The 12,502-nt window shown below is 44.4% G+C and overlaps 1 protein-coding gene across 3 annotated transcripts in view; it reads left to right on the forward strand.

The window, feature by feature from the left end:
* Positions 1-12,502, forward strand: part of FNDC3B (fibronectin type III domain containing 3B) — a 313,728-nt gene that overhangs the window by 283,670 nt on the left and 17,556 nt on the right. For all 3 annotated transcript variants that reach the window (XM_066619166.1, XM_066619167.1, XM_066619168.1), the window contains one exon: positions 11,512-11,678. In XM_066619166.1, coding sequence (XP_066475263.1) covers positions 11,512-11,678 — 167 coding nt within the window. The remainder of the gene's footprint in view (positions 1-11,511; positions 11,679-12,502) is intronic.

The raw sequence follows: 12,502 nt of genomic DNA on the forward strand, positions 1-12,502 counted from the left end.
TGGGTCCCCATTCATTTCAATAGTTTATTTTTAATATATTAGACTTGATGCTCTATGGTGTGTGACTGCATTTGGGGAAATGTTACAGGCTTGTTCTTTCAACAAGCTATTATGTATATTCTTTTAAGAATGATAGTAAATGGGACTTACTCCTGGGTAAGTGTGGGTAGGATTACAGCCTAGGATTGTTAAAAAAATTTTCCTGCTTGATCATGTAACTTCCGGTCATGACATCACTTCTGGTGGGTCCTGACCGATTCTCATTCTAAAAAGTGGGTCCCTGTATTAAATATGTGAGAACCACTGCTTTAGAGCAATGAAATAGTTAGGGTAACAGTTGGAAGGACATTGGAGGAAGACTCATGATTGTACACGAGCTAGATTCCACCACCAAATGCTATGGTGGTGGTGAAGGCAAAAAACTATTTCTTTATAATATAATAGTAGTTTCAACCCTCTTGGTTAACTCAAGACAACTACGAAAAGGATAATAAAACATCAATTTAATCAGTAAAAACAAGCTTCTTTGGTACTAGGGGCAGCCCATGCATAAGACCGATTGAGATGGTTGTCTCAGACAACCAGGGTGGCAGCTACTTCTGCCCTTCCATTGTCTTTCACCACTGCTCTCTCCATGCATTTCATTGAGGTAGGTACCTCCAGGGTTGCAGTGAACAGTTGTTTGCTGTTATATGTGGGGAACTGGTAAACCATGGTTTGTGCCTACTCTCCCAATCAGAATTGCAAACCATGACTTTGAGGGCAAGCACAGGGAGTAATTTGCCTGACTTGTATAAGCCTGGGCGGCACTCATGGCTTGGCTTTGCATGTGAACTGGCCCACCTGGTTGGAAACTTCAAAGCACATATGTTGATGGCACTACTTTAATAATAAAAATGTTTTTAAAAACTGATATAAGCAGTTTGTATGTAAAGCATAAACACACAGATGCAACATGCAGTCTGCTAAATACAGCTATTACTCAACTACTGTAGGTTTCAAGGAGTCTAATTAGAAAATGGTTTACACTCTTAATTAAATCAAGACCGTTAACACCCACTTTAACAGAAGTGTCTGGTTTTCATCCAGCTTCAGGAGCCCCAGAAGTGGATTTTTAAACAATACAAAAATAGGTGCGTTAACATATTAACTGATAATACTCAGCATGCAAATAGTTTAGAGTTCTGGCTAGCAAAGAGGGAAAGGAAATTGACAATTAAGACTGCACAGTGTGGTTGCTTATAGTATTCATTGTAAAATTCCCAAGTGCGTAAGGAAACAAAGAGGAGATAAATACTAAGCTGACAATCTGCTTTGCTAAAGCTCTTCATTATGAAGTTACATTATTTAGTACATCATGGGCTGATACCACTTTGTGATATGTATCCATGTACATGTGAATGTATTACCTATTTTTTTTCCATGCCCTGATCAAAGTCACCTTAGTTACCATTAATTGGTTCTGTTCATGTAACCTGACAGATTAAGGGAAAATGTGGCCCTGATCCTAACAGATATGCACATGCTCTGCCAGCTCACCAGGCCTTCACTCTGTTGCAAAAGCACCATGAAACACTTGGCAATGGTGTGAAGGTTGCATGCCAGCAGGAAGGCCAGAGCATGAATCAGTAGCCAGAACACCAGAGCAGGCAGGTTTAGCACTGTGTAGCGCAGGGACAGGGGGAGGGCAGGGAAGGGCGACAGGAGGGACGGGTTGGGCAGATTTGTCTCGGAAGGCAGTAGAAGGGGCAGTACTGGTGCGCACCATATCCTGTACCCCTTCCCATGCCTGATCTGTCAACACAGTTCAATGCAGACTTGTGCCAACTTAAATAGCTGGTTCACGTCCAAGTTGACCTGTCGCATAGGCTGTAGCTTACCCCGGGTTGGTTGGTTGGCAACCTTCAGTCTCGAAAGGCTATGGTATAAGCCTACAGCACCAGGTATTCCCAGGCGGTCTCCCATCCAAGTACTAACCAGGCCTGACCCTGCTTAGCTTCCAAGATCAGACGAGATAAGGCACGTGACAAGCCAACAAATGTGCCCCCCCCCCAGGAGACTTTCCACCTGCTAAACTCCTCCTTGGGTTGCAGTGTAGCCCATGCCAGTTTAGGTAGAATTAGCCTGCGGGTTTCAAGGTGTCGCTGCATGTGTATTACAGTCTTATTCTGCCATTTTTTGCATGGTCGTATAGCAATGAAGATTAGTTACATTTAAGTCTTAAGTATCATTGATTCAGGGTCCTACTGTGACAGGCAAAAGGCCTTAAATTCCCTAGGAAACATGTTTCAAGGCTAGGAATTCCCTAGGAAAAGGCTGCTATATGTCACAAATCTCCCATGACAGTGAATTCCTCAGTAATATAAACAAACGTGCTGTCTAGTAAATGAATACATTAGAATGTAAAGTGTGACGTATATTTAGCAAATGTTGCTTAGTATTGTAAAATGATATATTAATCCAAAATTGGATTTGTAAGCAGTAATTTAGTTGGTTCTGCATAAGAGCTGGATTACAAATGCAAGACTTTATTATCTAGCCAACTAAGTAGGCCTTATAGCTATAGTCTTAGAAAGTCATTTATTTATAACTGTTTGTTGGTTTTATTGTTGCTTTAGTATTCATAGTTATTGCATTATTTATATATTTTTTTCATCCATTTTCTCTAAGCCTCTGGTATCTTCAGGAAAAGCAGTCTAAACATTAAGTAATAAATGTTTAGGAGGCTGTCAACTGTATCCTGGTTCCTTATCACCCTCCCATGCTTTATTCTCTGAGCAACCTCTAAGTACCTACACAATTCTTTTCTCCCTCTCCCCTCTCATTATTTCATCACCCCCTTCCATTGTATACTCCCAGTACACATGAAGAGGGTACCAGGATGGACAGTTGAACCAATAGTGCACTACCATACTCCTATGGTGCCACTACATTGGCACTCTTCAGTTTTCAGGCTTGCACATGTTGTGTGACTTTTTCCTTTGTCCGGTGGTCGGGCTACACCCGTGCTATAACCACAGAGCTGGTGCTGGGTGTTATAAAAGCACCATAAAGCACTTTTTTGACACCCAGTGAGTAAGCAGTGCCAGTGGCAAGATGTACGCTATCCTATGATCACTACATCCTGCCCAACGGCTGCTGGGGCAAGTAAGTGTTATGATGGAGGGGCGGTGGGCAGGTGGTGGAAGGAAATTCCAGAGGGGGTGTTTCGGGAAGGGGAGTGGGGATGATTGAGCAAGCCTCCACTGCATCCTAACCCCCATCCCAGACCTGAAAGCCATACACTGGGCTACTCGGTTGTGCACTAGCTAAGTAAGGTGCAGATCGGAGTAACCCCACTGAGCAGGCTGGGGATACTATACAGGGTAAGGGAACAAATACTCTCTTACCCCAAGGAGACCTCCCAGCTGTTCAGATACAACAATGGGTATGCTTCAGGCTAGGCTGACTCTGCTGACTACATCATGAAAAGCCTCTTTTTTGTGCTTTGGCCACAGTCATATATGCAGTCTGTCATTAAGCAGAAGGTTGTTAAGCTACACATGCCTGTAGTGCTTTGAGTGGAAAAAATGGCTTCTGTGTGTGTGCCCAATATTCTCTAAGCCAGCAGTCTCCAAACTGGAAACCTCTGAACACTGGGAAAGCCTTCCCCAGTGCGAACATCGCTTACCATTCCACGGTGCTGCGGCTGTTCTGGGCATGAGATCTGGATATTGTGACACTCTGAACATCACATCTATGGTCCAATGCCTCTGCAGGCATAGTGTCCAGATTTCTGGGCGGATGTGACTGCCCAGAGTGTTACATCATCCAAATCTGGTGCCCAGACGAGATGCGACATGGCGGAACAGTAAGCATCACTCACGGAGAGAAAGGATTCTCCCAAACCCCGGATCCGGCTCATGGACTGGGGTTTGGAGAGACCTGCTCGAAGCCAAGGTGTCACTCATTTACATCATCATCTAATGCAGGGGTGTCAAACATAAGGCCCGGGGGCCGGATGCAGCCCACAAAAGCTTTTTGTCTGGCCGTCAGGCTCTCAGCTGCTGAGCCATGCTGAGGTGTTACTGCTGAAAGGGAAACCCACTTGAAAATTGAACTCTCCCATATCTTGAATATGATCAAGATATGTATATTTTCTCTTCTATCATTTGCAACTAATGAGTGCAAATGATAATAAGAAAAAGTGAGAAAGAGTGCTTATTTTTGGTCATGACCTATTTAATGACATCACTTCCTGCCTAATGACACCACTTTCGGCCCTCAGCAGGTACCTGTTCTGGCTTCTTGGGTGCCATTTCACATAAATAGCTTGAAGGTTTGACAAGTTTGTCAAACTTAAGTAGAATCAGAGGTATAAATGAATTTCTTTTTTAAGATTTGGAGATGTGAGGCCTGAGTTCGTCAGAAAACCTGGACATTTTTTTCTGCAGTGATATCCCATCTTATATAGCTATTAGCAGCTGTTGCTCAGCGAGGTGTGTAAACCTTGGTTTCAAATGATCTGGTTGCTTGTGCTGTGGAGAAACAGCCTCCGGTCAGCAGTTAAGCTCATTAGTATATTAATGATATTTCTTCTCTTTTCATTCCCCCTTCTCTGATCCTTCCATGAGGGGTGTAAATAATGGCTGCGTTTGCACTGAGATTGCAAAGCCTCACATTTTTGTTTATACTGTTGGGTTTCACCTAATGATGGCCATTCACTTAATGCCTCACATTTTGAGGTCGTTTTCCTTGAGATAACTTATTGGGAAGAGGAAAAACCTTTCTCCACAAAAGGGGAGACTCTCACCCCCCCCCCATAAAAGTTTACAGTGCAAGACTGCAGAACAAAAGGGATCATGATTCTATTCATAATTCCCACGTTTGATGGAATATTGTTTTAAGTGGTGACAGGAAATTCAATATGGTGACATACAAACTGTTTCCCAGAAGATCCTAATGGAAGATAAAAACATAGTGGTGATGAAACTGCAGCCCTGTCATCTCCTGAGCGTTCTTTCTAGGAACGCCATGTTCTCTGTGCAAATAAACCATTGCTGTGTTTGACATTAGAATACCAGGGAATGAAACAGATTCTAACTGCTAATTGGAAAGCGATGGGAGAGGAAATTTTCTACAGATTTTCTCCACTAGGGTTTTCTCCTCCTCAGGCTTTGCTTTATTAATAAATAATACTTAGTTGTTAATAATAATAATATTAACAACTAAGTATTTATATACCGCCTTTCTGGTCATCGGATTACTCCTCTGACTCAAGAGGATTTTTACAATCATGGAGGTTCTCTCTTTCAAGAACCAACAACATTTCAGAATGGATCTTCCTGGTTTGGTCTCACTTCTGGCCTCCAGTTCTCCCACGCAAGCTGACAAGCAGCTCCATCTCTCACATGGAGGGCAGCCAAGACGCTTCTTGCTCACTCCAAGAGCAGGTGGAATCACTCAGCCGGGATTGTCAGCTGCTTCAAGGTCTCGCCATTCTCAGCCGTTCAGGGAGCTGCCAATGTCCTCGAACTGGCGACCTTCAGCTGTTATCTTCGGGCTAATGGAGGCTCTACCCTCTAGACCAGACCTCCTGCTCTTTAACATCTGAGCTCCCAATAAAATGTAGTGTTGTTTGGTGACCAACACAATGAATAGCAGAATATTTTGATAAAGTTCACCTTGTTTGCTTCACGACCTTTCCTTGTTTTCATAACGTTCCTGAAAATTTTGTCTTTGTGATTTTAACCGTGCTCCATCTGAACTAGTGAACAATGTATGAGGTGTTAGAAACTCCTTTGCTTTCAACCTGGAGTCCTTTGCCCTGAGCGACCTGGCCCAACTGATGGGAGATCTAGCAATGAGTGTATTCCCTTTCAGTATAGAAGCAAATAGAGGAATACAACTTTGGGCCCTGTGACTAGCAGGCTTATGAATCCTTTGGATTCACTAGGAGCCTGGCCTCTTCTGCACTTTGCCTAGTCAACAGATCAGCAGCTTCTGCCTATACTTCAGGTTCCTGCTCAGACAACTGATGTTAGGTTTGGCACTGCCGTTTACATCCCCAGTGTGCCCAAGGCATTAGGGAGAAGAGGTCATGGTGAACCATCATGAAGTAGAGGCTCAAAACTTACATTGTCTTGCAATTCCTCATTCAGTCTACCAGAATTGGTGAACATATGAAGCTGTCTAGGAGAGCGAGACCATTGCTGTGTAAACCATTCAGGAAATTTATGGTGCTTTGAAAATAATACGTATATCCTTTATGCAGTAAATAGTAGCAGCAATAATTCATCCTTGTAGTATTGTTCACTTACTGGCAGGCTGAAGCTCTTCAGAATTTCAGACAAGTCTTTTCCCAGACCGCACCTAGGATCTTCTACATGAAAAGTGTGTGCTGCACCACTGACTTGTGGCTCTTTCTCTAGGGCTTGTACAGACTGTCCTGTTCTGGATCATGAAGTCAAATGGTAGACCTGGATAGCACTGTACCTGGAGACATAAAGCTTGAAACAGAGGGTTACTGTTGGATTAAACCCCACTCAAAGTCTAGTCCAGTGGTTCCCAACCTGTAGTCCAGGGACCACAGGTGGTCCGTGAGACCCTGAGAAGTGGTCCGTGAGGTCTCAGGCAAAAAGATGACCACCTTCCAGTGTCTCACCAAGTAAGAACTCCCCCATGGACCACTGAATTGTCCGTTGTGGCTGTAGGTAGTCCATTCGTTCAGTATTTGCTGAAGTGCCACCTGCGGGAGGGTCCATTCTCCACCCTTTTTGGTAGTCTGTGGAGGAGCAGTCACTTAGTGAGATGCTTCCCCATGGACCACCAGAGAGGGCAGAGAATGGACCACCCACAGTTAGCATTTCCACACCCGCACAGGCTACCAAATTGAATTCTATTTGTGTGGGTGTGTGTGGTGGGGATGGAGGGTGTTGCATGTGATCCGAGACAATTCCAGTGTTTTCTCAGTGGTCTGTGGGCTCCTAAAGATTGTGAACCACTGGTCTAGTCCTAGGGCTTCACCTGGGTTTCAGTAGCAGGCAGTCATGTCCAACTTCCTTGGTAGAAAATCAGAAACTTACAGTTCTAGGAGAAACTTAGCCAAGATCAGAGAATACTCCGTCAGAAGCACCCACAACCCATGCCTCAGTGTGGCTTGTGAGATCTGCCTAAGGAAGGCTGGCTGAGTGGAGAGGGTGGGTGGTTCATTCATCACTCAGAGAGGGGGTGCTGACTTTGGCCTTAAAAATTGTGGTGGTGCACCTCCTCTCCTGAAGAAGCCTTCCTGCGATTCGCTTCATTGTCTGCTGTGGGTCCCAGGCCCACCACAATCAGGAAACATGGTGTATGACTCAGAAGCCACTTCTAGATTGCGCCAGCCCATGACCTGTGTCATTGGGCATGTCGTGTCACATCTGAAAGGATTCTGGGGCACAATGCAGCCAGTGACATGAGTCACTGTCTGGAGTGACCTGGAAGCAGCTTCCAGATTTTGTACCATATTACCCTGCAGCTTCCTGGCAATGGCAGGTCCATCAGCCCCCAAAAATCAGGTCGCAACTCACCTGTAAGTTATGACTCAGTTTGAGAAATGCTGCCCTAGTCTGTGAATAATACTATAGAGTCAATCAGAAATGAATACTTCCTACCTTCCACTTTCAGTGCACACCCTCCTGACAAAAAAAAAGTTGAAGTTTTTGATCTCTGGAGACTCCTTTTCCAATAACTATGTAATTATGTCTAACCAGAAAAACATATAATCTTGCTTGCCCAGGCAGCAGCAAGCTATACTACTCTAAAATGTGACAAAGAGAAACTATCAGTGAATACGAAGTACCTACTTCAGATCCTAATTGGATTGTACACATTTACCAAGATACCAGCTGTGGTTTGAAGCTAAAATGTTTCTAATCAAGATGAAACTTGCTTCTGCTGCCTAAATCACAGTGTAGGTTTTTCATTCATGATTGAGGTTCGTTGTTCGGGCCATTGAAACTGATTGTAGCTTAGTAAGGACAGACTTTCTTCCAATGAAAATTAGAGATGCCGTCTTCCTTAGGCAGCATTTGATGTCACAGATCTAAAAGTACCACCGTCACTGTCTTGCGTCTTTGTGAATGCTACTCAAATGCATTTCCTATTCACTGGCTAATGTGTTAGAGTACAAATAATTGGGAGAACTATAGTTAGCCAGTGTGATGGAGAAGCGTTAGCATGGGTAAGATGAGTAGCTGTTCTCTAACCTTGTAATTATGAGTACGTTTGAGGCTACGCTAGTGCCCCCAGCCTGTTGAACATCACCTCCTTGTTTGGGGACATGGAAAAAAGATGGTCAGAGCTGAGTTAACGGCTAATAATTATGTATGGAAGTCATGAAAATTGATTTGCTGGAATAGACCAAGGTCCACCCAATCCTGCATTATGTTTTTAACAATGGCGTGCCAGATGCCTTTGGAAGTTCACGAGCAAGGAGGGCATGATGGTGAAGGTCAGAGTTGTAATATGCATCAGTGACCAAAAATGAGGCTGCTTGAAAAAAAAAACAGCAAATGAATGACAGCAATATTCAAAACAAATAGAAACATGACACTGGAAAACAATGGACCAAAACCAAAGGTGCCCTTCTGTATCCAGAAGGTATCTCCCTCTTACAGAAGGGCTGTTTTATTCCTCTTGGTATTACACAAGAAATGTGGAACTAAATCCACAAGTGATGATTAGCTTGCGTAGGAACTAGCACTGCTTCCCCTGAACACGTGGAAGCTAGAGAACTGCTATGATTGCACTGCTTAACTCTTTTGTGTTCAGAACAGCACCAGTGGTTATTTTTCCTCCATTAATGATTTTTTTTTTTTAAAATCTCATCTCAAAAAAAGGCATGGGTCTGATCAATCACATTGATGAGAGAGTAAATCTTTATAACTTCATTTAGCTATATAAGGTAGGATTATACTTCGGTTGCTTCCTTGTGTACACTCTTAACCTATGTACTTAACCAATTTTTGCCCTGCCTGCAGGGGTACACAGTTGGTCCCTGTTGTGTTTATGCAACGTTGAGCAGAAATGGCTTAAGTGCTAAGGCATTAACAGAATTTTACTGTGGGCAAGCAGTGGTGTACTGGGGGGGGGATCGGTGGGGACAAGTGCCCTTGGGTGGCGTGCTGGGGGGCAGTGATGTGTCACCTCCCCCACGTTGCACACTTGACCCCTGCTTTTTTTCTGTTTCCATAAAGCAAAAAAGCAGTAGCCACAGCCACCCCAATAGCACCACCTGCCTTTTTTTGCTTTTTTTTATAGTGGTGGATGGCTGCTCTGAGCACTGCTCACTTCTATCCCTGCAAAAATAGCCACTGCCACAACTCCCCCTTCTTTTTTCAAAGGGGAAAAAGGGAGAGGCTGTCAGTAGCTTAGTCCAAAACTGTGTCGATAGTGGCTGCGAGCTGGCCGCCACTGAGGGCCACCCTCCAAGCTTCCAGTCATCTGAGGGCCCACCCACCCCCTTCTTCCTTCGAGCTTGAAGCCACTATTGGCATTTCTGGATTGCACTGCTTTGACGGCCTCCCCCTTCTTACCTTTACAAAAAGGGAGGGAGAATAGGGAGGCCATCAGAGTGGAATGATAATACCAGAAGTAACTGTGGTGACATGATGATGTTACTGCAATTACTTCTGGTTGGAGGGGGTGGCATTTTACCCTACAGCCCTGGGACAGCAAGGCGGCCAGGACCACCACTGTGGGCAAGCCAATGCAATGAAGACAAAAGAAAATATTTCTTTACTCAGCGTGTGGTCAGTCTGTGGAACTCCTTGCCACAGGTTGTGGTGACAGCATCTGGCCTAGATGACTTTAAAAGGGGATTGGACAAGTTTCTGGAGGAAAAATCCATTACGGGTTACAAGCCATGATGTGTATGCGCAACCTCCTGATTTTAGAAATGGGCTATGTCAGAATGCCAGATGCAGGGGAGGGCACCAGAATGCAGGCCTCTTGTTATCTGGTATGCTCCCTGGGGCATTTGGTGTGCTGCTGTGAGATACAGGAAGCTGGACTAGATGGGCCTATGGCCTGATCCAGTGGGGCTGTTCTTATGGTTATCTGCTTGCCAGATCCAAGCCCCCAACAGCAGTGCACAGCGTGTACTGAAAACCCATCTGGCCGTCAGCTGAGTAATTGGACAATGCACTTTGAATGTGCTGTTCATGCAGGACTAACATTTGCTTGTGTACCACTCTCAAGTCAAAGGGTCTACACAGGATCGGTGCCTCTTAATAGCACTCACGTACTATATTTGCATTATGTTCGCACAACATTTGATACACAAGAAGTATGTTTAAAATGTTGATTCTATAGATATAATATTGATAGTCTTCCCCCCTCCCCCCGTCATACCATTCTCAAGAAACAGTTTCATTTGATGTGCTTTATTAGGAACTGTAATGGAAATAATATAGTCAATTTCTCAATGTATGGGTTTGGGAAGAGGCTTTGCGGAAACTGAACCACTGTGAGATACAGGAACGGGACTAGATGACCCTTTGGCCTGATCCATCAGGGCTCTTCTTACGAAAACTGTGAACCAGGCATGATATTTGAGTGACATTCTCATCAGGGGCATGAACCTATTAGCATCCTGTAGTTTAGGATCTGATGGTCCTGCACAGTTTAGGAAGAATATGAAGTCTGTCCACACAGGGGGGAAAGCAGCAAAGAACCAGAAGAGAGAAATTAGGTGGACTAGATGGGCCTTTGGCCTGATCCAGCAGAGCTCTTCTTATGTAAATTGTGTTGGTTGCAGTTGGAAAAAGAAGGGAGCGAATCAAGGAAAGCAGGCTCAGGGAGATCAGATTTTAGTTGACCTGTGTCTACTGAGATAATTCCTAGTATAAAGAAGAAATATGTCAGCAGCCAGCATTCTTGAGGCTGCCTCTTAATCCTCTCTCATGGAGAGACCTGGTGATATCTTTGAATCCAGCTAAGGTTGTGTTTCATAATTTTGTAAGGCATTGACAATTCCATTTCATGGGTATATGTAACCTCCTGGTTTTACAGAGAGCCCCTCTCTGAATTCCAGATGGAAGAGAGTGGATACAGGATACAAGTCTCTTATTGTCTTGTGTGTTTCCTGAGCCACCTGGTGGACCACTGTGCGATACAGGAAGCTGGGCTGGATGGGCCCTTTGGCTCTAGCAGGGGTCTTCTTATGTTCTTATAAGATTTTGGGTCAACTGCTGTGGCTTCAGTGCCACATGGATCTCCTTCTCTAGGAACAGTCAACCTACTCATTTCAACAGAGGAACCCAACTCACATATGCGTTCCTTGGGGCTTGGGAGTGCAGTGGCCTATTCCTACATGGAAATGAATGGCAACTCTGGGCATGCATGAATTTCAGTCTACTTGAGCATGTGTGTTGTTTTTTTTCTAATTGGGTGAGTGTAAGTGGCCTACCTGTTAGGCAATCGTAAAGAGTGCATTTTGTTAATGAATGTCACTGTCACATGGTAGCTAAGTTGGTCTTTTCTTATGCTTAGGTTTATTCCAATATATAGGGGACCAAGTCACACCTATAAGGTACAACGGCTGATGGAATTTACTTGCTACGCATTTAGAATACAAGCTGTAAATGATGCTGGGGAAGGACCTTTCTCAGAAGTGTTTACCTTCAGCACAACCAAATCTGTTCCTCCTGCCATCAAAGGTAAGGGAGATGCATCTCCTGGGGGCAAGAGGAGGTGATGCAAAGAGAGTCACATCTTGTTCTTAGGAGTAATCATACAGCACTCTATTATCATACCATTCTCGTCAACAACCTACTAAGAAAGGCATTGACTGTACGTCCCATTTGATAAAAGGAAAAGTAAGGCTGCCAAACTGCCTTTCCAGAGCTACACAGTGAGTCTGTATCTGACACTTGTCTGACATGACTCCATCTGTATCACTGCTTATCTGGCCTAGTGGTGCAGTCTCCAAGGGCTTTAGTAGTGGTTCCCAAACTGTACACCACAGCGCACTCACAAGGATGCCACGTGGTCTCATCTGCCCAGCTTGCCAGGCCAAGATCTTGCAAGAATTGCACATGATCTTTTTGAGATCTCATGCAATTCTCACATGATCTTCTGAGAACTTGGCCCAGTGAGCCGGGAAGAAGAGGACACATGGTGCCCCTGTGATTATGGAGGGTACCATGGCAGCGTTGAGTTTGGGAACCACTGGCTATAGAATCAGATAATTTTATACTTCCTACTTCTATGCAAGATCCCACTACATCAGAAGAAGATGGGCTCTTTGATCATACAAAGGGAGTCTTTGAGATTAGGAGATAAAGGATGGTCTGCAGCTGCATCATAAAAAGATATGGGCTGTGGCTTCTTCTGCCCACATGGCAGAAACCTTGCTTGCTGCATCGTCTTAAAGATGTATATAGTCAGACCCCAGTAACCAGGAGGTTTCTGGTCCAGAACCACCACCACCCCCCCCCCAATGGATACAGAATCTGCTCATACCAGGTACAAATTTAAATGC

This window comes from Tiliqua scincoides, chromosome 3 (genome assembly GCF_035046505.1).
Source record: "Tiliqua scincoides isolate rTilSci1 chromosome 3, rTilSci1.hap2, whole genome shotgun sequence".
In the NCBI taxonomy this organism is placed as follows: domain Eukaryota; kingdom Metazoa; phylum Chordata; class Lepidosauria; order Squamata; family Scincidae; genus Tiliqua; species Tiliqua scincoides.